General features: G+C 44.0%; 1 protein-coding gene across 2 annotated transcripts in view; it reads right to left on the bottom strand.

Annotated features, from left to right (window-relative positions):
- Positions 1–23,578, bottom strand: part of NEK7 (NIMA related kinase 7) — a 113,695-nt gene that overhangs the window by 18,109 nt on the left and 72,008 nt on the right. For both annotated transcript variants that reach the window (XM_029912432.1, XM_029912433.1), the window contains 2 exons: positions 18,143–18,251; positions 15,292–15,399 (listed from right to left, as the gene is read on the bottom strand). In XM_029912432.1, the coding sequence (XP_029768292.1) occupies positions 15,292–15,399; positions 18,143–18,251 (217 nt within the window). The remainder of the gene's footprint in view (positions 1–15,291; positions 15,400–18,142; positions 18,252–23,578) is intronic.

Here is a 23,578-nt window from a genome sequence, read left to right as displayed (position 1 = left end):
GCTAATGAAGGAATGCAAAAGAGGGGTGACAAAGTGACAGGCCAGAAAAATAGTCTTTGCAGTAATATTCTGTATGGATATGAGCAGGGCAAGGTTGCATTTGTCAAGGCCAAAGAGAAAAGACGGTTACCTACCTTTTCGTAACTGTTGTTCTTCGAGATGTGTTGTTCACGTCCATTACACATTAGGTGTGCGCATGTCGCATGCATGGACGTCGGAAACTTTTCCCCTTGGCGGCTCCCGTCGGGCCGGCAGGGGTCCCCCCCGCCAGAGCAGCGCCCCGCTCTAGCATATATATACACACATCTGCCGGCCCGACCCTCCCTCGGTTCCTTCTTGCCGGTGACTCCGACAGACGGGAAGGAGGGTGGGAAGTTAATGGACGTGAACAACACATCTCGAAGAACAACAGTTACGAAAAGGTAGGTAACCGTCTTTTCTTCTTCGAGTGATTGTTCACGTCCATTACACATTAGGTGACTCACAAGCTTACTATTGGAGGAGGGTAGGAGTCAAGCAACAATTGATTGAAGCACAGCCCTGCTGACCACCGCGTCCTCTCTGGTCTGATGATGGACTGCGTAATAGGCTGTGAATGTATGCACCGACGACCAGGTGGCCACTTTACAGATTTCCTGGAGTGAAACCTGCGCCAAGAAAGCTGTCGAGGATGCTTGGGCCCTAGTCGAGTGAGCCCTGATCGCCAGGGCTGGTACTTTGGCGAGCTCATAGCATGTGCGGATGCAAAGCACAATCCATGATGATAATCGTTGTGCCGAGATAGGCTGGCCTTTCATTCTCTCCGCAATGGCAATGAACAGTTGTGTCGACTTGCGAAATGGCCTGGTCCATTCCAGATAGAACGCCAGGGCTCTACGGACATCGAGGGTATGCAGGCTGTGGTGGCTTGGGTCCGTATGGGGTTTGGGGAAGAACACTGGTAAACAAATGTCCTGCCCCATATGAAATTGTGAGACCACTTTAGGGAGGAATTTGGGGTGCGGTCTCAGCTGTACCTTGTCCTTATAAAAAACTGTATAAGGGGGTTCCGAAGTGAGGGCTCCCAACTCCGATACCCTCCTAGCCGATGTAATGGCCACTAGAAACGCTACCTTCCATGAGAGGTGCATGAGAGAGCAAGAGGCTAGGGGTTCAAAGGGTGGTCCCATGAGTTTAGTCAGGACCAGGTTAAGGTTCCATGTAGGGACCAGCAGGTGTGAGTAGGGAAATGCCCTTTCCAGCCCCTTGAGAAATCAGACTACTGTGGGGTTGGAAAATACCGAAAAAACCAACTCTCCCGGGTGGAATGCCGATATGGCGGCCAGATGCACTTTAACTGAGGAGGGGGCGAGCCCTTGATGCTTGAGGCGCAAGTAGTCCAGTATTGATGGGATAGAGGCCTGCAGAGGCTGTATGTGATTAGGCTTGCGCCAGTGGGAGAACCTCTTCCATTTGGCAACGTAGGTCGCTCTTGTGGAGGGCTTCCTACTACCACGGAGAATTTGTTGGACCTGGTGGGAGCACCTATTCTCCGTAGCGTTTAGCCAGAGAGTTTCCACACCGTGAGATGTAGTGACGGTAGGTTCGGGTGGAGTAGGCGACCCCGGTCCTGCGTGATGAGGTCTCGGTGCAGGGGTAGGGCAATCGGGGCGGTCAATGACAGTTCCAGCAGGGTCGTAAACCAATGCTGGCACGGCCACGCCGGTGCGATGAGAATAATCGCCGCTTTGTCCCTGCGGGTCTTGAGCAGGACCCTGTGGATGAGCGGGAATGGTGGGAAGGCATACCTCAGGCTCCCGCCCCACTGAATCACGAAGGCATCTGTCAATGAGCTTGGGCTGAGATTCTGGATTGAACAAAACCGAGGACATTGGCTGTTGTCCTTGGTGGCGAAGAGATCCACCTGGGGAAAACCCCACCTCTGGAAAATTGAATGCAGGACGTCCTTTCTCAGCGTCCATTTGTGCATGTGGTACGACATGCTGAGGTGGTCTGCTAACCCGTTTTGAACCCCCGGAAGATATGCTACCACCAATTGGACTGAGTGGGCGATACAGAAGTCCCATAGGAGGAGCGCCTCGTGACAGAGGAGAGAGGATCGAGACCCGCCCTGCTTGTTTATGTAGAATATGGCGGTAGAGTTGTCCGTCAGAACTGACACGCTGTGGCCTTCTATGGTAGCGTGAAAGGTCTGGCAGGCGAGGCGAACCGCCCTTAACTCCTTCACATTGATGTGGAACAACTTTTCTTCCCTGGACCATAAGCCCTGGGTTCGTAGGTCCCCTAATGTGCCCCCCAGCCCAGGTCTGATGCATCTGTTACTAGCATCAGGGTGGGCTGCAGTGCAGTGAAGGGGACCCCTTCACAAACTTGCTGTTGATCGAGCCACCAGCGGAGGGAGTTCGATACCCGAGCTGGGATTGTCACAAGGGGTCTCTGCTGGGGCGATACGTTTGGGCTAGCCACAGCTGTAACGGTCTGAGTCTCAGGTGGGCATGTCTGACTACGTGTGTGCAAGCCGCCATGTGCCCCAGGAGTTGCATACAGCATCTGACTGTGGTTGTGGGAAATTGTTGAATGGAGGTTACGGCTCTTTGAATGGCCAGGAACCTGGGAACTGGAAGACTTGCTCGTGCCTCCACCGAGTCTAGGACTGCCCCTATGAAGTCCAGTCTCTGTGTAGGGATCAGTGAGGACTTGGGCACATTGACCAAGAGACCAAGCTTGGGGAACACATGTAACGCTAGTGCCACGTGGGAGCGAACCTCGTCCTCTGACCTGCCCGCGAGGAGCCAGTCGTCCAAGTATGGGTATACCCACATCTTTCTTTTTCGAAGAAAGGCTGGCATCATGGACATGCATTTCGTGAACACTTGAGGGGCCGTTGCCAGGCCGAAGGGCAAGACCGTAAATGGGAAATGGTGTTGGTTGATGGTGAAACGCAGGAACCACCGATGAGCAGGGCGGATGGCGATGTGAAAATACGCATCTTTCATATCGAGGGCAGCGTACCAATCCCCCGGATCCAGGGATGGGATAATAGCGCCAAGGGAGACCATGCGAAAGCGGGCCTTCACTAAGAATTTGTTTAGTTTGCGAAGGTCCAAAATAGGGCGGAGACCCCCTTTTGCTTTGGGGATAAGGAAATATCTGGAGTAGAACCTTTTCCCTCTTAGGTCTGGAGGGACCTCTTCCACCACTCCTGCTCTGAGGAGCGCCTGCACCTCCTGTATAAGGAGTTGCTCGTGAGAGGGGTCCCTGAAGAGGGACGGGGATGGGGAGTGGGAGGGAGGGGGCGAGGAGAACTGAAGAGTGTATCCCACCTCCACCGTGCGAAGGACCCAACGGTCCGATGTTATACGGGACCAAGCACGGTAGAAATGGGACAAACGGTCCCTGAAACATAGGGGAGGATCCGGTATGAGGGTCAGTACGCTGTCCTCGATTGCAACTTCAAAATCCTTGCTTGTTGCCAGGCTGCAGCTTGCCTTGGCCTTGGCTTTGGTTAGGCGTGTTTTTTCACCTACGCCTGTTGTCCCTGCCCCTTCTGCGGTATGGTTCCTGCCTGGGGCGAGGGTGGTACTGTCTCTGCTGCGGAGGTTGGGGCCTAAAAGGCTTCCTCTGTGTCGCTGGGGTGTGCCTTCCCAACGACTTGAGGGTTGCTCGGGAGTCTTTGAGGCTATGTAGCCTGGCATCCGTTTGGTCTGAGAACAAGCCTGACCCTTCGAACGGGAGGTCTTGTAAGGTGTTTTGCACCTCTGGTGGAAGGCCTGAAGCCTGTAACCATGCCGAGCGCCTCATCACCACTCCTGACGCGATTGTCCTGGCAGCTGCGTCCGCGGAGTCAAGGGAGGCCTGCAGAGAGGTTTTGGCCACCGCCTTCCCTTCGTCCACGATGGCTGCAAACTCGGGTTGTGAACCCTGAGGCAGGGAGTCCTTAAACTTGGAGACTGATGCCCAAGAATTGAAATTGTGCCTGTTCAGAATCGCTTGCTGATTAGCGATCCTTAACTGGAGGCCCCCGGACAAGTAGACCTTTTGGAATGACCCGAGTCTGCCTCAGAAACCACGGACGGTGACCTTGAGGGCCACGGTGGTGCCGTGGAACGGTGCTGGTCCGGGGTCGGAGAGTGGTGCTTTCGGGACCGGGACCGGGATCGGGAGTGCCGCCTTGTCGACCTGGACCAGGACCGGTACTGGTGCCCTCGGGTCCGGGAACGACTGCTAGTGGTTGGTCTTGGGGATCGCGTGACTGACACGTCCCGGTGCCTGTTTGAATAAGGAGCCGGGGAACGCTGGACCGGTGCCAGGCGTTTGCTAGGGCCAGACGCCTGTGAGGCTTTCTGCGCCGAGGGTAGCCAGGAGTCCACCGAGGCGGAGCTCGACTGGGATCGGCGCCGTGAATGGTGCCGAGATGATGACCTTGATGGGCGCACCAATGCTGACTTGCCTCTGGATGGCAGTCTCGGTGTCGGCCCCGGATGCTTGTCTTTGGCCTGGAGGGGGCTCTCCGCGGACAATTCGATGAGGTCCCTTGCTGCCTCAAACATGTCTGGCGTGGAGGGCTGTTCCAAAAGCTCTTCCAGCCCTTCCTCCTCACTCGATGCGCTTATCCCGGGGCTCGACGGGCCATTCGGCGCCGGAGCCACTGGCACCGGGATCTGTCCTGGGGCAGCAATGCCCTTGGGCGCACTCAAGTCCTTCACGGGCGCTACCTTTTTATGTGGGGAGCGTCCTCGGGCCTTGGGTTGGCCCTTCGATTTTGTCGGCGAAGACGACCGGTGCCGGGGCAGTCCTGTTGTTTCGGTGCCGTAGGCTTATAGTGCCCCACCGGTGCAGGATCACGAACCGATGCTGGGGCACTCCGCACCGAGGCTGACGGTGCCGCGGCCGGATGAGTCGAAGTGGAGGGCTGTAATGCAGCCTCCATGGGCAGCTGCTTAAGCCGAAAGTCTCTCTCTTTCTTAGTTTTGGGCTTGAAGGCCTTACAGATCTTGCAGCGCTCTTTCTGGTGCGATTCCCCCAGGCAACGGAGACAAGAGTCGTGGGGATCGCTAATCGGCATAGGCTTGCGGCACGTGGCACAAGCCTTGAAGCCTTGGGTGTGCAGCATGCTCCGCCGCCCAGGGCCGGTGTCGGGATTTAACCAAACACCTAAAACAGAAGAGCTTAACTATCTTCTAAAGAACTGATAACTGCTAACATTAACACTGATACTATTAACGCTAAGGGACACTCTCAGGCGAGAGATAAGAGTTGTTCCAACATCGTCACGGACGGTAAGAAGGAACTGAGGGAGGGTCGGGCCGGCAGGTGTATATATATGCTAGAGCGGGGCGCCGCTCTGGCGGGGGGGGGACCCCTGCCGGCCCGACGGGAGCCGCTGAGGGAAAAAGTTTCCGACGTCCGTGCACGCAACGCGCGCACACCTAATGTGTAATGGACATGAACAATCACTCGAAGAAGAAGGATACTGCAGTAATCGAGATGCAAGATAATGAGATCCTGGATGAAAGAATTTTAGCTGTGTGGATGGATAGGAAAGGCTGATCTTAGAGATGCAGACAGAATCTGTAAGTTTAGACATAGCCTGGATGTGAGGACATACAGAGAGGTGTTGAAGGTGACACCAAAATTATGGGCCTGAGTGACAGGTGGGAAGGTGGTACTGTCCACAGTGATCAAGAAAAGAGGTAGTAGGGAAGGATGGTGGGGAGGCTGGGAGGGAAGCGAGATTTAAAACTTTCTTTTAGTCATATATAGCTTGAGCTGACAGCTAGACTATCACAAGATGTGAGAGACAGGCTGAGATTTTAGTTTGGACAGGAGAGAGGTCTGGGTAGAGATGGTAGTTGAATTTGTATTTGCAGACGAGATTACCCAGAGATAAGATGTAGAGAGAGAAGAGAAGACCAACAATAGAGTCCTGTAGAGCCCTGACAGAAAGTTGGGGGAGAGGAGGATGAGAAGGACCCTCCAAAGGATATGCTGAAGGAGCAACTAGAGAGGTAGGAGAACCACCAGGAAAGGACAGAGTCATAAAAGCCAAGGGAAGCCAATATTTCAAGGAGAAGAACACAAGTGAAAGAGTCCAAGGTGGCTGACAGGTCAATGAAAATAAGGATTGAGTGGTGGTTCTAAGATTTGGCTAGGAAGAGGTCATTGATGCTGGTAAGAGTGGTTTCAGTGGCGTGAAAGAGGCAGAAGTCAGACTGAGGAGTGTCTAGGATGACAATGCAGGAGAGGAACGGCAACAACAATCAGACAGCAAGTTCAATGAGCTTAGAGATGAAAGGGAGATTTGGTGATAGCTGGAGAGCCAAGTGGGGTCAAGGGTGTTGGTATTTTTTTTTAAATGGGAGACTAAAGCATTCTTGCATTGTAAGGAAAAAGATCCAGAGAGGAGTGAGAGACAAAGGAGAAGATGAGAGTGGACATGAGAGATCTGGAAACAGGATGGGGTCACTGGGGCACGTGTAGGAGTTAGAAGAGAAAAATAGACAACTTTTGTGACTATGGCAGGGAAAAAGGAGACGAGAGTGGTAAGAAAGAAAGGATACCTATGCAAGGGGAGGAGGAAGGTCACATCATATTATATTCAAGGTGTTCCATGGCTTGGCCCTACAATATCTAGAAGACCACCTAAAGCTCCAGGATGAAGACTGACAACTTTGCTCCTCTAGAGCAATGGAACTCTATATAATGAGGGTTTAGCTTATCTGCGAAGGAGACAGAACTTTCTCAGTGGCTGGTTCTGAGACTGTAGAATGAACTTCCCCAGGAACTAAGGACCATCATAAACCTCACCACATTCCACTCCAAGTACAAGGCAAATTTCTTTGGCCCTGCCTTCTCTATCAAATACAATGCAACATGTATTTAAAACAAAAAACAAACAAACAAAAAAACCACCTACCGAAACCAGACATTAAATTGTACAGGCTTCTCCCCCTGAGTACAGGATGAGAGAACAAGACATGTGACAGGTGTTAGTCACTTTCCTTAAAAAATACACTACTAGAAGATATTCAGATGCTACAGTGATGAGTGTGGCATTAGAACATACAGGGAACAAAATAGCATAGACTAGGTATACTAGAACTCAATGATCCCTCCTGGACTTCAAGTCTATGAATCTATTGGATTAGTTGGCATTTGTGCTCTCAAAACAGCATGGAACCTTTTGCCTTAGTTGAACACATGTACTCTGTAGATTAAAGAATAGCTTCTCATTTTTTATTTTATTTTGCTAAACTTTTAAAGTAGCTCAAAATTGCTCAGAATGAGATGAATTCGAAGCACTGCCAGTCACTAGCCTCATCCATAAACTGAGACTGTTCGTTCTGCCAAATTATGGGGTAGTTTGAAGGATCATATGCATGCATGCCACCTGGCCCTGCCCACATCAAAAAGGGATGTGTGCATGTCTTCACTGCAGCATTGTCTTCCCAACTCCTGGACCCACAGAGGATCCATCACAAGTCCATAGATCAATATGTAAGGAGGTGGAGGAGGATCAAGGGTAGCTGTATTATCTTGTCTATGGTCCATGTTCATTTTGCATAACCATCCAACCCTGGCAACATAGCTCCATTGGCACTATGATGCCATGGAGATGAAAGTCAGGGGGTGCTGAAGCCAGTGTGGCATCACTAGAAAATGCAGATAGCCCTGTGCTTTCAGTGCATCTAGGTAGTTTTGCAGGGTTTGGGGGCCTTTCTGATCTTCCTCCATGCCCCCAGAAAGTACTATCTGGCCATATGGGTGGAGGTTGTGAGATACTCTGCTGCCTACCAGCAACAAAGCAAAGTTTCACTGAAGATGTGAAGTGCTCTATTTGTTTTCTACTGAATCCTAACCTACATTTCTGAATGCTATGGCTACTACTAACACCATTATTATATTTAACTTAAAAGTGTAGGTAAAGGGAATAGGCACAAACATAAATCTGATTTGGAACTACGACATGACTACAGGCTGTCACCTGTAGAGCCATGTACTGGCATGCAGAGATCCAAAACTCAGGCTGATCCTTGCTTCTAATAAAGGCCATAAGGTGTGCTATGGAGGAAAGGCATTCAGCCCTGGAAAAGTTGGTGGAGAGAAAAAATGAGGGAAGTGTATCCTATATTGTTCTCAAATGCCCTCCTAACCAACCCAGGTGAAGTGCATTCCAACTTCAGTGGGTATTATGACCAGCCTTCTACCAAAGGGAGATTGACTCAGTGGTTCTGTTTGTTTTAAAAAGGAAGAATCTCAGAAGACACACACACACACACACACACACACACACCTACTTGTTTGATAAGGTTGTACACAATTAATAATGCCATTACCTAAGCTTAGCCAGACCACTTTAACTATTGAAATTTGTTTTAAAATCCTTACATTTATTTTGAAGTTTGAATAGGTTTTTTTTTAAAGTTGCAATTAAAGGCACTACCATTTAAATTTAGAACTTATAATACATAATTAAGGAGAATTTTAGTATATTTCTTTATATATGAAAACCTGAATATACTCTGCTGGTGTAGTTAAAAATTTTTTTTTTAGATGAAGAGATAGATTGGTGATTGGACAATATTTGTAGTTCACTAATTTTTTTGTGTGTATCATAGAATATCAGGGTTGGAAGGGACCTCAGGAGGTCATCTAGTCCAACCCCCTGCTCAAAGCAGGACCTAATCCCCACCTAAATCATCCCAGCCAGGCTTTGTCAAGCCTGACCTTAAAAACCTCTCAGGAAAGAGATTCCACCACCTCCCTAGGTAATCCATTCCAGTGCTTCACCACCCTCTAGTGAAAAAGTTTTTCCTAATATCCAACCTAAACCTCCCCCACTGCAATTTGAGACCATTACTCCTTGTTCTATCATCTGCTACCACTGAGAACAGTCTAGATACATCTTCCTTGGAACCACCTTTCAGATAGTTGAAAGCAGCTATCAAATCCCCCCTCATTCTTCTCTTCTGCAGACTAAATAATCCCAGTTCCCTCAGCCTCTCCTCATAAATCATGTGCTCCAGCCCCCTTATCATTTTTGTTACCCTCTGCTGGACTCCCTCCAATTTCTCCACATCCTTCTTGTAGTGTGGGGCCCAAAACTGGACACAGTACTCCAGGTGAGGCCTCACCAATGTAGAATAGAGGGGAATGATCACATCCCTTGATCTGCTGGCAATGCTCCTACTTATACAGCCCAAAATGCCATTAACCTTCTTGGCAACAAGGGCACACTGTTGACTCATATCCAGCTTCTCATCCACCATAACCCCTAGGTCCTTTTCTGCAGAACTGCTGCCTAGCCACTCGGTCCCTAGTCTGTAGCAGTGCATGGGATTCTTCCGTCCTAAGTACAGGACTCTGCACTTGTCCCTGTTGAACCTCATCAGATTTCTTTTGGCCCAGTCCTCTAATTTATCTAGGTCCCTCTATATCCTATCCCTACCCTCTAGCGTATCTACCACTCCTCCCAGTTTAGTGTCATCTGCAAACTTGCTGAGGGTGCTAACCATGCCATCCTCCAGATCATTAATGAAGATATTGAACAAAACCGGCCCCAGGACCGACCTTTGGGGCACTCTGCTTGATACCAGCTGCCAACTAGACATAGAGCCATTGATTACTACCTGTTGAGCCCGACGATTTAGCCAGCTTATAGTCCATTCATCCAGCCCATACTTCTTTAACTTACTGGCAAGAATACTGTGGGAGACCGTATCAAGAGCTTTGCTAAAGTCAAGGAATAACATGTCTACTGCTTTCCCCTCACTCACAGAGCCAGTTATCTCATCACAGATGGCAATTAGGTTAGTCAGGCATGACTTGCCCTTGGTGAATCCATGCTGACTGTTCCTGATCACTTACCTCTCCTCAAAGTGCTTCAAAATTGATTCCTTGAGGACCTGCTCCATGATTTTTCCAGGGACTGGGGTGAGGCCAACTGGCCTGTAATTCCCCGGATCCTCCTCCTTCCCTTTTTTAAAGATGGGCACTACATTAGCCTTTTTCCAGTCATCCGGGACCTCCCAAGATCGCCACAAGTTTTCAAAGATAATGGCCAATGGCTCTGCAATCACATCCGTCAACTCCTTTAGCACTCTTGGATGCAGCGCATCCAGACCCATGACTTGTGCTCGTCCAGCTTTTCTAAATATTCCTGAACCCTTCTTTCTACAGAGACGGCTGGTCACCTCCTCCCCATACTGTGTTTCCCAGTGCAGTAGTTTGTGAGCTGACCTTGTTCGTGAAGACAGAGGCAAAAAAAGCATTGAGTACATTTGCTTTTTCCACATCCTCTGTCACTAGGTTGCCTCCCCCATTCCGTAAGGGGCCCACACTTTCCCTGACCACCTTCTTGTTGCTAACATATGTGTAGAACCCCTTCTTGTTACTCTTAACATCCCTTGCTAGCTGCAACTCCAAGTGTGATTTGGCCTTCCTGATTCACTTCTGCACGCCTGAACAATATCCTCCCTGGTCATTTGTTCAATCTTCCACTTCATAAGCTACTTTTTTGTGTTTAAGATCAGCAAGGATTTCACTGTTAAGCCAAGCTGGTCGCTTGCCATATTTACTATTCTTTCTACACATTGGGATGGTTTGTTCCTGCAACCTCAATAACAATTCTTTAAAATACAGCCAGCTCTCCTGGACTCCTTTTCCTCTCATGTTATTCTCCCAGGGGATCCTGCCCATCAGTTCCCTGAGGGTGTCAAAGTTTGCTTTTCTGAAGTCCAGGGTCCGTATTCTGCTGCTCTCCTTTCTTCCTTGTGTCAGGATCCTGTACTCAACCATCTCATGGTCATTGCCTCCCAGGTTCCCATCCACTTTTGCTTCCCCTACTAATTCTTCCCTGTTTGTGAGCAGCAGGTCGAGAAGAGCTCTGCCCCTAGTTGGTTCCTCCAGCACTTGCACCAGGAAATTGTCCCCTACGCTTTCCAAAAACTTCCTGGATTGTCTGAGCACCGCTGTATTGCTCTCCCAGTAGATATCAGGGTGACTGAAGTCCCCCATGAGAACCAGGGCCTGTGATCTAGTAACTTCTGTTAGTTTCCTGAAGAAAGCCTCGTCCACTTCATCCCCCTGGTCTGGTGGTCTATAGCAGATTCCCACCACGACGTCACCCTTGTTGCTCACACGTCTAAACTTAATCCAGAGACTCTCAGGTATTTCTGCGGTTTCATATTGGAGCTCTGAGCAGTCATACTGAGCTCTTACATACAATGCAACTCCCCCCACCTGTAGGAGAGCTGGAATGGGAAATAGCCACAAGAAAGGCCACTTTCAAGAAAGGATAGTTTGGGGAAACTACTAGTTTGGGGAAACTAGTAACAGAAGTTCCAAGAGAAATGAAATTAAGAAATAACAAAGAAGGATTGTATTAAGGATTTTATCATAGATTCTAGGACTCGAAGGGACCTCGAGAGGTCATCGAGTCCAGTCCCCTGCCTGCATGGCAGGACCAAATACTGTCTAGACCATCCCTGATAGACATTTATCTAACCTACTCTTAAATATCTCCAGAGATGGAGATTCCACAACCTCCCTAGGCAATTTATTCCAGTGTTTAACCACCCTGACAGTTAGGAACTTTTTCCTAATGTCCAACCTAGACCTCCCTTGCTGCAGTTTAAGCCCATTGCTTCTTGTTCTACCCTTAGAGGCTAAGGTGAACAAATTTTCTCCCTCCTCCTTATGACACCCTTTTAGATACCTGAAAACTGCTATCATGTCCCCTCTCAGTCTTCTCTTTTCCAAACTAAACAAACCCAATTCTTTCAGCCTTCCTTCATAGGTCATGTTCTCAAGACCTTTAATCATTCTTGTTGCTCTTCTCTGGACCCTTTCCAATTTCTCCACATCTTTCTTGAAATGCGGTGCCCAGAACTGGACGCAATACTCCAGCTGAGGCCTAACCAGAGCAGAGTAGAGCGGAAGAATGACTTCTCGTGTCTTGCTCACAACACACCTGTTAATACATCGCAGAATCATGTTTGCTTTTTTTGCAACAGCATCACACTGTTGAACCATATTTAGCTTGTGGTCCACTATAACCCCTAGATCCCTTTCTGCCATACTCCTTCCTAGACAGTGTCTTCCCATTCTGTATGTGTGAAACTGATTTTTTCTTCCTAAGTGGAGCACTTTGCATTTGTCTTAGTTAAACTTCATCCTGTTTAACTCAGACCATTTCTCCAATTTGTCCAGATCATTTTGAATTATGACCCTGTCCTCCAAAGCAGTTGCAATCCCTCCCAATTTGGTATCATATGCAAACTTAATAAGCGTACTTTCTATGCCAATATCTAAGTCGTTAATGAAGATATTGAACAGAGCCGGTCCCAAAACTGAAAGGATATTAGGAAAACGATTATGATAAATCAGTGCTTAGTAGACATTATAAAGTTGATATCAGTGTTTACAATGTACAGTCTTACTTTTATGAGTTTATAAATCAGCTACAAAATTTTCTCCCCCAGGCTGAAACCTGGCATAAGGTCTGAGTTTAAAGTATGGAAAGAAAAAAGAAGCAACTCCTTACCCTCCAACAAAACCCAGCACCCCAGTTGAAAAAACACCTTTTTTGCCCTCTTCTCCTTTTCCTGCTGATTCTTATATTTGTAAAAGAGGACTTAAAGTTTTTTTTTTTACCCCCTAGCTCAGTTTCCAAGCACCTTGAAACCACTCCCCCATGGTGAACCTAAAAAAACAGAGTTGAAGCAACTGTTTGTCTTTCCTACCTTTTTGATTTATAACTCAAAGTAATAGGCCAGCTCTTCTCCTTCCATCACTGACTTTCACCTCCTCTGCATGCTCCCTTTCTATTGAACATTGTAGATCAGGACTTTTTGGCTCCCACAAATAGGAGTACAACAGTGTTGGTTCCCACTGCAGCCTGTTCACATTGCTGTTTTATGTACTATGTTTTATTTATGGGCATTAGCAGGGCCTAAGCCATGACAAGTAGTATAAAAGAATGCTGCAATATTGTCTGAACTCACCATTGGCATATTATAGTAGGCAAAAAACAATATTATTAAATAAAATAGTATATTATCTAATCTTGATTTGGCGTTTTTTAAATTATATATGAAGTCAAGAGAGAGGAAGCCTGGTAAAAAGAAGATGCCCCGCTATTTTTGTCTTTTATATGCGGTGACATGGACTCACTTAATCTCAATTTTTCCACTGAGACCCATGTAATTATTGTTGGTCTTGATATGTGGCAATTTCTGCTTATAGCAAAGACAAGAATCTATAATAAAAAAGAAAAACTGGAATGTGTAGATGAGTGTCCCAAAGGTTTCCTCGATGACAGGGAATTGTCTGATTATACTGCCAAAATTATAGAATGTAAAATCTGCTTTCTGAAATGAGAGTTTATAATACACTTGTTTTGGCTCTTTAAAATCCAGCAATTACCTAAACCTCCCTGAGCTCTTGGATACTATTATGCTGAATAAAAATCTTGTCATGGGTCTTAAATCCTGGCTAGCCTTGGCTGCTCTCTTGAGGGGTCCTAAGGCTGATTCAATGCCCTTTGAAGTCAATGGCAAGGGGTCCACTGAATTCAGTGAATAGTGCATTAGGCCATTAATGAAATAAACAAGTTCTTTTTTTGACTTGCTCCAGAACATGGACAACAACTAGATAGTCAACTCAGCAATCCTGCAAAATTCTATTGGGTATCTAGAACAACCTCTACCTAAACAGTCAATGAGAAATAATCTGCGTTCTTGCAATTAGGTAGTCATGAGCAGACAGATATTTTTATAGGGCAGGTTTAAGTTTTAAAGCAATTCTCAGTTTAGATGGCCAACAACATCTAAGTGGAGATTCCCATTCATTTTGCATGATGCTGTTTAAGATTGGATTAACTGAGATTCTGAAGGATTTTGAACCCCTAATTTATTTTAGATTTTGGATTTGTAACATACACCCCTCCATACACAGCTTCAAGCACATATATATAATTTAACACACCAATATATTTAACTTCCTTTTCTCCCCCCAGAGTAAACAGAACCATCCCCTAATACAATCTATCAATTAATTATCCATTCCCACAACAATTTTCCTTTCTAAGTACAGATTACTTACTGAGAACTATTCCTCTTTATGGTACTTACATTTAGATTTAACAATCTGTAGACTATCCCTCAACACTTTAAAAACAGAGACAATCTGTTGGTCCTCTGTGCCTCCCTTGGTATCATTTTTCTCGAGAAGTCTATTCCATCTCTTTAGATTTTAAATAATCTCCTCAAATGATACCCAAAATATGTGAATTCTCTGAAAATGCTTTTGGTATGGTGAATATAATGCTACTCTTTATGAGTGATCCAATTCCCATACAAAAAAGAATTGGGTGTTTTTAGATGTTCTTTTGTACTTTCTCCCACACACTTTTTAAAAGAATGTTTGCAATTCGAAATTCTAAATCCTGATCTGCCCATCCCATTCTCCTCGGACACTACAAATTGGAGGTTGGGGTGCAGGTCATGATGGTAAATAAAAATCCTGTTATGTCTTCACAGGCTATAAATATCAAAACATGATATTATATGTATTTATAAAATGTATTTAAGAAAGGTAATTCTTTTTTGCTATTTTACATTGTGTTTACAGGCACCAGATTAGATAATGGAATATCTGTGCCCCATATGCAGCTGTCCCAAATTGGCTAAATACTATGGAACCATGTTTTGTCAAGTGATATTGAATCAGTTTAATTTTGGTATCTAATCTTTTTAAACAGGAAGATGTATTTATTTGGCTTTAAAATGTCATGATATTTGTTTTTGTTCTGTTAGAATATGAGCAAAAACTAATTTAGCAATATCTAACCTATTACATTTCATACCTCCTCAAAGTGCATGTCACCAGCAAATATTCCACGTTCCATTTATAAATTCCTTTTGCGTACCTGATTACAGTATTTTTTCCACAGCTAATTAAAGGGTCAGTGCAGTCTTTAACCCTGTTGAAATTCATTCTTTAGTTTTACTTTTTATTACACCTCTATAAAATGTTCTGTTTACAATAGGTACCGACTTGTTCTAAACAGACATCTTTTATTAAGTAGTCCAAGGGCAAAGAAACAGGAAACTGAGTGTGAAACAGATATCATTACAGCTTAATAAGGTTTGACCAAGGGGCGGACAACTTTAATTTAAAAAAAAAAAAAAAAAAACTGTTGAGGTAACACAATATAAAGAAATTAAGTTTATATGAACAAAATTATTTTATTTTATCTTGCAACAAAATCATTTTGCATGATATTCTTACCTAAAGAATGTGCAGCTGTGGTTTTGGAGCTGAAAAATCGTCCAAGTCCAAGATCTCCAAGCTTTACTACCCCTGTAGCTGTAATGAACACATTAGCTGGCTTTATATCTATGAAGAGAAAAACAGTTTGCAATATGTTAGCAATAAAACCTACTGCATCATCAATAATACATGTACTGAGGCTTGTAGTTTTGTTAAATGTTAATCAAATCAAATGACAGTACTGTTTAGAAAATCTTTTAAGCATTTAATAAAATGTGAATTTGGGATTTTAAAAATTCTAATTAACTTTTGTGGCTATAACTCAAGTTACTTTTATTGGTTGTGCTTAATTCACTATAGCAACAAAAACTGAGCAACGAAAAACAACAAATAAAACAAGCAACACATACAACAGTTTTAGCTCTAAAACTACAAAACATGAACATGCTGATAATAGGTACTGTTATACAAACTATTTAAGTCTTAACCCTGACCTTTGGAGACAACAGCAGCATTTTTTAAAAGTACCTGACACTAGTCTCCTAAATAAGTTTCACCTGCTTTTTTTTTAAGTGTCAAGTACCCTCAGCTGTCACTGAGCTCAAGAGCAACAGCTCAACTGTTCAAAAGCAGAACTTTTGAAAATCAGGTCAAGTTTAGGTATGAACATAACAATAGGCACTTCTTTAAAAAAATCTTGACTTGCATGTTCTTAACTTTTACTGGAAACATGGAAAATGCTAGTATTCAATGGGTTAATGACAACAGCATTTAACTTACTTAAGGTTCCCTATAAGACATGCTTACCACGTGTGAGCTTTCATCTCCTCCTTTCCACACACTTACTATCTCAGACTTTTGGCCTTTCAATACATGCATGTGTAAGAGGATAACCAGAACAGTAATTTGCAGGGGTGGCTGGTAACTAGGTACTGATGGGTCCAAGTGTAGTTTGTCTACTGAAGGGTGCATGGGAGGACTTAGGCAGAGGTGGAGTTTTTTCCCCAACCTATGAGTCTCTATAACAGATGGTGATATGGAATTTCAGGCCTATGAGGGATTAATTTCAGATTAACTCAGAGGCAAAGTAGTTCATGCATCACTTGTATCCTGCAGCCACTGAGAAAGGACAGAAGCAGTCTAGACCTGTTCCTCCAGGTCTGCATAGGTAAGTGGATGAGGGAGAGGACAATAAAATGAATTAACAAGGGTAGGAGAGGCTCAGTATCTCACAAGGAGAGCTGGACGCTGCTGGTGCACACTATTAGGCAAGAGGATTGGAAGCAGTAGGGATGAGTGAGAGAGAGTGTAGGCCAATGGCTACAGGAAGATAGAGGAGTATGACAGTGGAGGAACATACAGGAGAAGGTATGCATGCGTATAAAGTGAATGGGTGGTAAGAAGAGGTGAATAGGTGGGGAGTCTTGGGAGAGAGACTGGGAGGGGATAGGAGGGAGAGAGTTGAATGGAGAGTAGGCACCAGCAGGTGGAAGGGAGAGTTGGGGAATGAGAGGTTTCTGGCACCTATAGTCCCATCACTTATTTTGATCACCAGACATCATTAGTGATTTGCCTGATAGCACCAAATCCATACCATACCAAAGGAAGTCTGTAGCCATACCAACATCCCCATTACATTACTCCTGGGGGAATTCTGCGCCACTGCACATGTGTAGAATTCATATCCCCGGCAGATTTTTTTTTCTCTGCAGAAAATACATTCTGCTAGGGAAGCGCTGCAGTTACACCTTTCGCCCATCAGGGGCTACTGTGGTGCCAGAAGAGAGGGCAGCTGGCTCCAGGCTGGAGCCGCCAGCCACAGATAGGGAGGAGCACACTGGCTGAGTTCCTCACAGCACCCTGCCCGCGGGGCCAGGTGAAGGGGCTCGGGAAATGGGGGGGATGGACAGAGCAGGATGCGCAGGGGCACTGGGGGGGGTCACATAGACTGGAGTTCAGAAGGGCGACAGCATTGAGCCAGGGGCTGAATAGGAGGGGGATGCAGAGCCACATGGGGACAGGGGGAGGTGGGTGGCTGAGTAGGGGTACAGAGCCACATGGGGACAGGGGGAGGAGGGTGCAGGGACAGGGTAGGACAGATGGCTGAATGGGGGTGCAGGGACATGAGGGGGAAGGGAGTGCAGGGACACACAGGGACAGGTGCAGATGTGCCTGACTGAATGGGAGAGGCTAGGGGTCAGCATGGGGGAGGCTCCCCAACTCCCTAACAATTCCCCCCCCCCCCCAAGAAAACCCCTGTTCCGTACTTCTCCCACCCACACCCAACAGCCCTCCAGGTTCACTCCCAGGCTCCTTCCCAGCAATTACTTCCCTCTGAGCTCCTCCGTTACCCCGACTCCCCCAAAGACTTTGCACTGCTTCTGAGGGGTGTGTGAAATACATTTCTGGATTGTAGTTTAAATTATTACTCAAAGTTCGGTATTAATATGCCTAGTAAGGAATTTATTTGTCAAAAACCACTTCCTGAATCTTTTTTGTTGTCTCTATTGCTACAGACATACTTGCTGACAGGTATTTTGAAATAAATTACCAAAATAATTGAAACTGGCATGATTATATTGTGTTGTTTTGACATATAAAATATGCAGAATTTTAAAATATTGTGGGCAGAATTTTTAATTTTTTGGTGCAGAATTCCCCCAGGAGTATCATATATCTTTTAAAAGGAAATCCTTTCTATTTTTAAAGTTACTTATAAAATACTGCAGTAACATACACATTGTGTTAGTTACTTGTCAAAATTGATTCTTTTAATATCTTATTTGGTATCATTTGCATTGAACCTGCCAAGTTCTCTCATATATATTTAATACTTGTTAAAGATGCAATATCTATGATCCTATGTTACCTCTATGCATGACACGACGAGAATGCATATGTTCCAATGCACTGCACAGCTGAACAAAGTACTTCCAAACTGTCCTTTCAGGAATCAACCTCTTCTGTTTCTTAAAATGCTTTATAAAGAAAACAGAGAAGTATTGAAAACTTATTACACAATTAACTGAGAAAATAGGTAAACTCTTAATTAAAAGCTATTAAGACAGAGCTCACTTAATCTGAGCAAAAGTTTCTAGGACTATTTTCAGATATGGAAGTTCAACTTTTCCCTGAAATATTAACATACAATATACAAGCACAGGACGTGCTGACATTAATCAACAAATAAACACTATACTGAATATCAAGCTGTTTAAAATAAATGCACAGTCCTAAGAAAAGTTCATATGTTTATTTAACAAAGTTACATTTTTCAGAGGAAAAAAAGCCTCAGTGGAAGGAAATGAGGGTGGAATGTTGTAGTACAGAATCAAACTGCCATATAATGGATAAAGGCCAGCAGTAAGGAAAAGTTACTAAAGGAATTCTCAAAATAAAAGAAGTTTTTCACCACCAAAATTAATTTCTATAGGCTTTTATTCTCATGAGCCTAGAACAAAGAAAACAAATACCAAGGATAGACATTCACAAGCCATCAAAATTATGTAACTCAATTTTAGAAGCCATGAAGTATGTACAATTGGGAACACAGGAACTGTGTATGGCTAAGAATTTAAAATACGTCAGTCAGTCAATTTGCCTCTCCTGTTCAACTTTTTTCCAGTTAAACAGCTACACTAGGTAAAATTGAACAATGGTCATCTCTTTCAAATACTGTATTCAAGGGTGGCAAATAGCTGCCGAGTTCTCCATAACTGCATATTGAGAACCCATAACAGCCAATTCTAGAACATGAAAGTTTGACAATTTTAAACTTTGCTGCCAGAGGTGGGTAGGCTTAAATGAAAACTTCCCCAGAAGTCTGCTCTTTGTCTATCTATACTTGAGAAATATATTCCATACTTAGTTTGATATGAAGGGTAAGCAAATTAGAAAAATCTTTTAAGGGATGCTAACAGTCATATAGTAATCAGATCCTCTACTATTAAAAACAAAACCTTACAAATTATGTCAATAAAATACATATAGTATCAGCATTACACTTGACAGAAAGGTCATGTACAGATCAGTTATCAGTGCTGTAAGGAAACAGTGATATTTTGTTCAGTGTCTTAAAAAAAAAACCCCACACACACACAGAAAAACTGACTCTGTAGATATGTTGTTGCCTTAGGATGCAGCCTAACGTGAGAGAGCCCGGTATTATTAAAATATCAATAGCAAAATATACTGGAAATACAGTAGATCATAAAATTTCACCAAAAATAGTAAGTTTAGTTCAAGACTATTTCAATATAAGTTTTTATTCAAATGAACCAATGCTTTTAAATCAGTTCTTTAACTATAAGTTTCACTCAGATTTGGATTCAATCCAAACAAACGCTGTGTATCTGTTCTCCCCAGAGCTGAATTTGCATATCAGAGGATTGTTTGATGTCAACAGGAAGATGGAGACCAGGTTTCTTTTCATTTATAAACAAATACACAATACCATGTAAATATACGCACATGAAAGCATACTGCCTTGATTCAAAATGAATTCTGAAAATTATCATAATTATAACTATGTACAATAAAAAAAATCTTCAAAATGTTCTTAAATAAACTGAACTTTAAGTACAAGCAAGGATGAAAAATTCACAAAACAAAAGTATGCAGATTTTTTTGCATCTTATCCATAAAAAACCCTTTAAAAGTATAATTCACAATGTTTGTAAAAAAAAAATTTTCTTTTAATATTTCATTCATTTGCCAGCTACACCATTGTAGCACACTGTATACAAAATTCTACAGAAACAGCTTCAGAATTCCAGTGATTCAAGCATTCCAGTCATTCATATAAATATGTGAAAGTGAATTGCTTTTGCGGTATTCTGACCTAACTAAAGTATGTTACTTTTGCATGACATTAACATACTCCTTTCTGAGGTCATCACTAATATTAAGTTGTTATAAATGTGAACTTTGATTTATTACTCATGTGAAAAGGATGGCATAAACAAATCTATCCGTTCTTTAACTAAGCATTCTATTCAATAAAGGAACAAATAATGTTATTTTCACTTGCTTACACTTAAAAATAGTCCAAGTCTTTTAAAATAAATCTTCATAATATTATTTTGAGGGGTTATCACCTTATTTTTTTATTTCTGGCGTATTCTTAATGTTTCCTTGGTCTGCTGTGCACCAAGAAACAAAACAATGACTGAAAGCTTGGGATATTAAAGCAAACTGATTTCACAAAGACACCAATTTCCAAAAAAATAGCCTGCTTTTAGGGAACAGCTTTAATAAGAGCTTTGGTTTCTGGGGAAGAGGAAAACACAAAACCAAAATGAAAAACTTTTGCTCACAGCTTTATCTTTCCATGGGTCTATTTTGTGTTGATAAAACACACGATCCACTTTGTTATGTGTATCTTACACTGTATGGCATCTTTTTCAGCATATTTAAGGAAAAAGAAGAGGCACAATAGCCCTGTTTTAACATTTGGTGTTCCTTCTAGCCTTTCTTCCTTTTCGTTTTTAAACATTCTATAATGTGAAAATGCAATTGTTCTGATGGTGGCACTGTTGGCCATCTCCTACGGAAATGCCAAAGTACAAAGGACATAGACACAAGAAAAATACCTCAGAACTGATCTCAGCTAGTGTCCGCACCCACTGCCCCTTTGGGAAAGCAGTATTTTAAAAGTTATTCTGTGTAAAAGTTGGACCCCAGTGTGGATTGAGCCAGAAAAAATCACTTATGCTTGTACTGCAGGACTGGACTCTGTTGCACACCAGAGAGTTTTCAGATAGCCTGATATCAGAGTAACTGGGTAGCTCAAAGTGACATGCTGTATAGCCATTGAATCCAAGCAGCACTTATTAGGGGCATGGAGTGGCCACGTGGAGGGCATAACTGGTAGCCGAGTGGCAGTGAAGTGTTCTCAGGATGTCTCCTTGTGCCCACCCCCAGTTTTTTTGCAATCATACCACACCACCACCACTTCCTCCTCAAAAATTGAAGAGAATTTACTGCCCCAAAACATCAACAACTAAGAATTGAGGTTGACTGGGAATGCCTTGTACCCCTACAGAATGTTAGTTTGAAAAAAAAAAAAATCAAACAAATAAATGCACCTATACTTAAATCTCTGAAAGGCAGGAAATAGCAAGTTAAGGTACAAAACCAGCCCTGCTTCACAACCTTAACTCTGCCCTTTTCGAATGATGCCCCAACCCATCCCTGACAGACATTGTAGCATTGTCTCCTTCCAGATGATATGGAACAATAATACAATAGGAGAAACTGTCAGAGCATGTCCTCACTAAGGCAAATTTGAACACCAGGTTGCTATGCCTGGCCTATCCTCAACCACTGCACCTATTCTGCCCAAATCACCCCAAAGTTGTTGGATGTTACCATCCCTTGACCTTTGTCCTAAGGATTTCCTCTGCATTATTACCTGTAACCTGTAATGCACGGTCATGTATGCTATCAGACTGTTGCGACCATTTGGGGAATCTGCCTGTATAATTTATGAATTCTTTATGAGATTATGAACTCTCTGTATCTTTACCAAGCTGAAAAATCCATTTTGCACGTGAGGCTAGTTGTCCTTCCAACTCCAGGCTGGAATTAAATTCTAACAGGGGTAGGGACAAAGCAAGATCTAACACCAGTGAGTAATTTAAGCTAAATGCAAGACCAGTAAAATGTAATAGTGGCTAACAACAGATTGGCTCCCAACCAGAACTGGTTGATCACAGGAAAAGTCATCTGGGCTACAAAGCCACGTGCTAGTACTCTATGATGATCTGTCTGAGGGACTGGAAGATTATAAAAAGGGCAAAAGCTACTCTATTGGCTCTGTTCTTTGGGATCTTTTTTTTCCAGGTCAAGAAGAGGGCAAAGCACCTGTACTTGCATAACTCAACACAGAAATGAGGAATTCATGATACCTTTGGCTGCAAATGCACCTCTTCTCATATCACAGCATGAGTTATGGCAATTGGTTGCAAGTAATCCTTGTATCAGGCACAGTGAAGGGCAGTTGGAGTATATGTAGATGAATGAGAATTCTGTGGGACAACACACCACATAAAGTGGCATCATTTAGTCATTCCTCATGTCTGCTTATTATAGGACAGCCTACCTGAAACACACTTACAGTATATCTCCTGTGGCTCTAGCCAGCCCCAGGGGCAGAGTTAAGGTTGTTGTGCAGGCCTGATGTGTACTATAACAATCTCCTGGTTTTCAGACATTTAAGTGTAAATGCATTTGATATGCTGTATGCGTTGGAGATCATCCCAACTTGGCGTTAATTAAGTTCTAGGGCAGTGAATAATAATATTGACTGGTGGGGTTTGAAGTGGCTTACAAAGCCCTTCAGAGCAAGTGATAAGTGGCATTCAGCCATTCCAGTCTGACAGCAATTCCATGACTGCTGGACATGCCCACCGCACAGAAACCCTCACCGCCATCAGCTGTGTCATCTGCAAGCTTTATGAATGGATTTTTGTTTCCTTTAAGGCCATTGATAAAATACTAAATATTACTAGACCAAGAACTGACCCTTGCAAGGCTCCATTAGAAACCTTCCACTCACTGAAGATTCCCATTAACAATTATGTCTTATGATGTTAGTTAGCTAGTTGTTAAGTTTTAAGGAATGTGACGGACTATGCATTACCTGAAGTCTTTAAAATGAGACAGATTTCTTTCTGAACAAAACATGCCTTAGTTTAACCACAATTTATTGGGCTCAGTGAAGGAGTCACTGGATGAAATTCTCTGACCTGTGTTATGTAAGACTGTCCCTTCTAGCCTTACTATTTATGAAACTATAAAAAAGGAAAATGAGATTTGTGACACTATGTTCCTGCTGCCTTCTTCCTCCCTCCCTTCCAATTATCTCTGGAGTCCCTGCAATAAGGTTTTGAACTGAAACTGCTCTCAGCTTGGACTTCTCCTGGCTAAGTCTAAGGACCTCTTCTCTGTACTCACCTTTCTTGATCTACCTACCACTTCTGACATGGTCACTCCCAGCTTCTCTCTCCCCTTCTGTACCATTATCTCTTCCTTGGGTTTTCTTGACCCTTTGACTCCCCTAGTTCACCTCAACCTGTTCCCACTTTGGGAGAGTGCCTCTGGGCTCCGCCCTTGAACCTCTTCTCTCCCCAGGGACAGAGGATTCCAGCTGGACTTTTTGCAGGACTGAAAGATGCAAATTGCTCTGGGCAAAAACTGTCCAAAACACAAACTTCTGAGAAACTGACTTCATTATTCAGCCTTCCTTTTTCCTGTAGCCCCAACCCCAGCTTCACAAATTTCTGAAACAGTCATAGGGGCCTGT

This window comes from Terrapene carolina, unplaced genomic scaffold (genome assembly GCF_002925995.2).
Source record: "Terrapene carolina triunguis isolate 2854851 unplaced genomic scaffold, T_m_triunguis-2.0 Scaffold211, whole genome shotgun sequence".
In the NCBI taxonomy this organism is placed as follows: Eukaryota; Metazoa; Chordata; order Testudines; family Emydidae; genus Terrapene; species Terrapene triunguis.
Note: the sequence above shows the minus strand (reverse complement) of the source record. Positions and strands in the feature narration are given on the sequence as shown.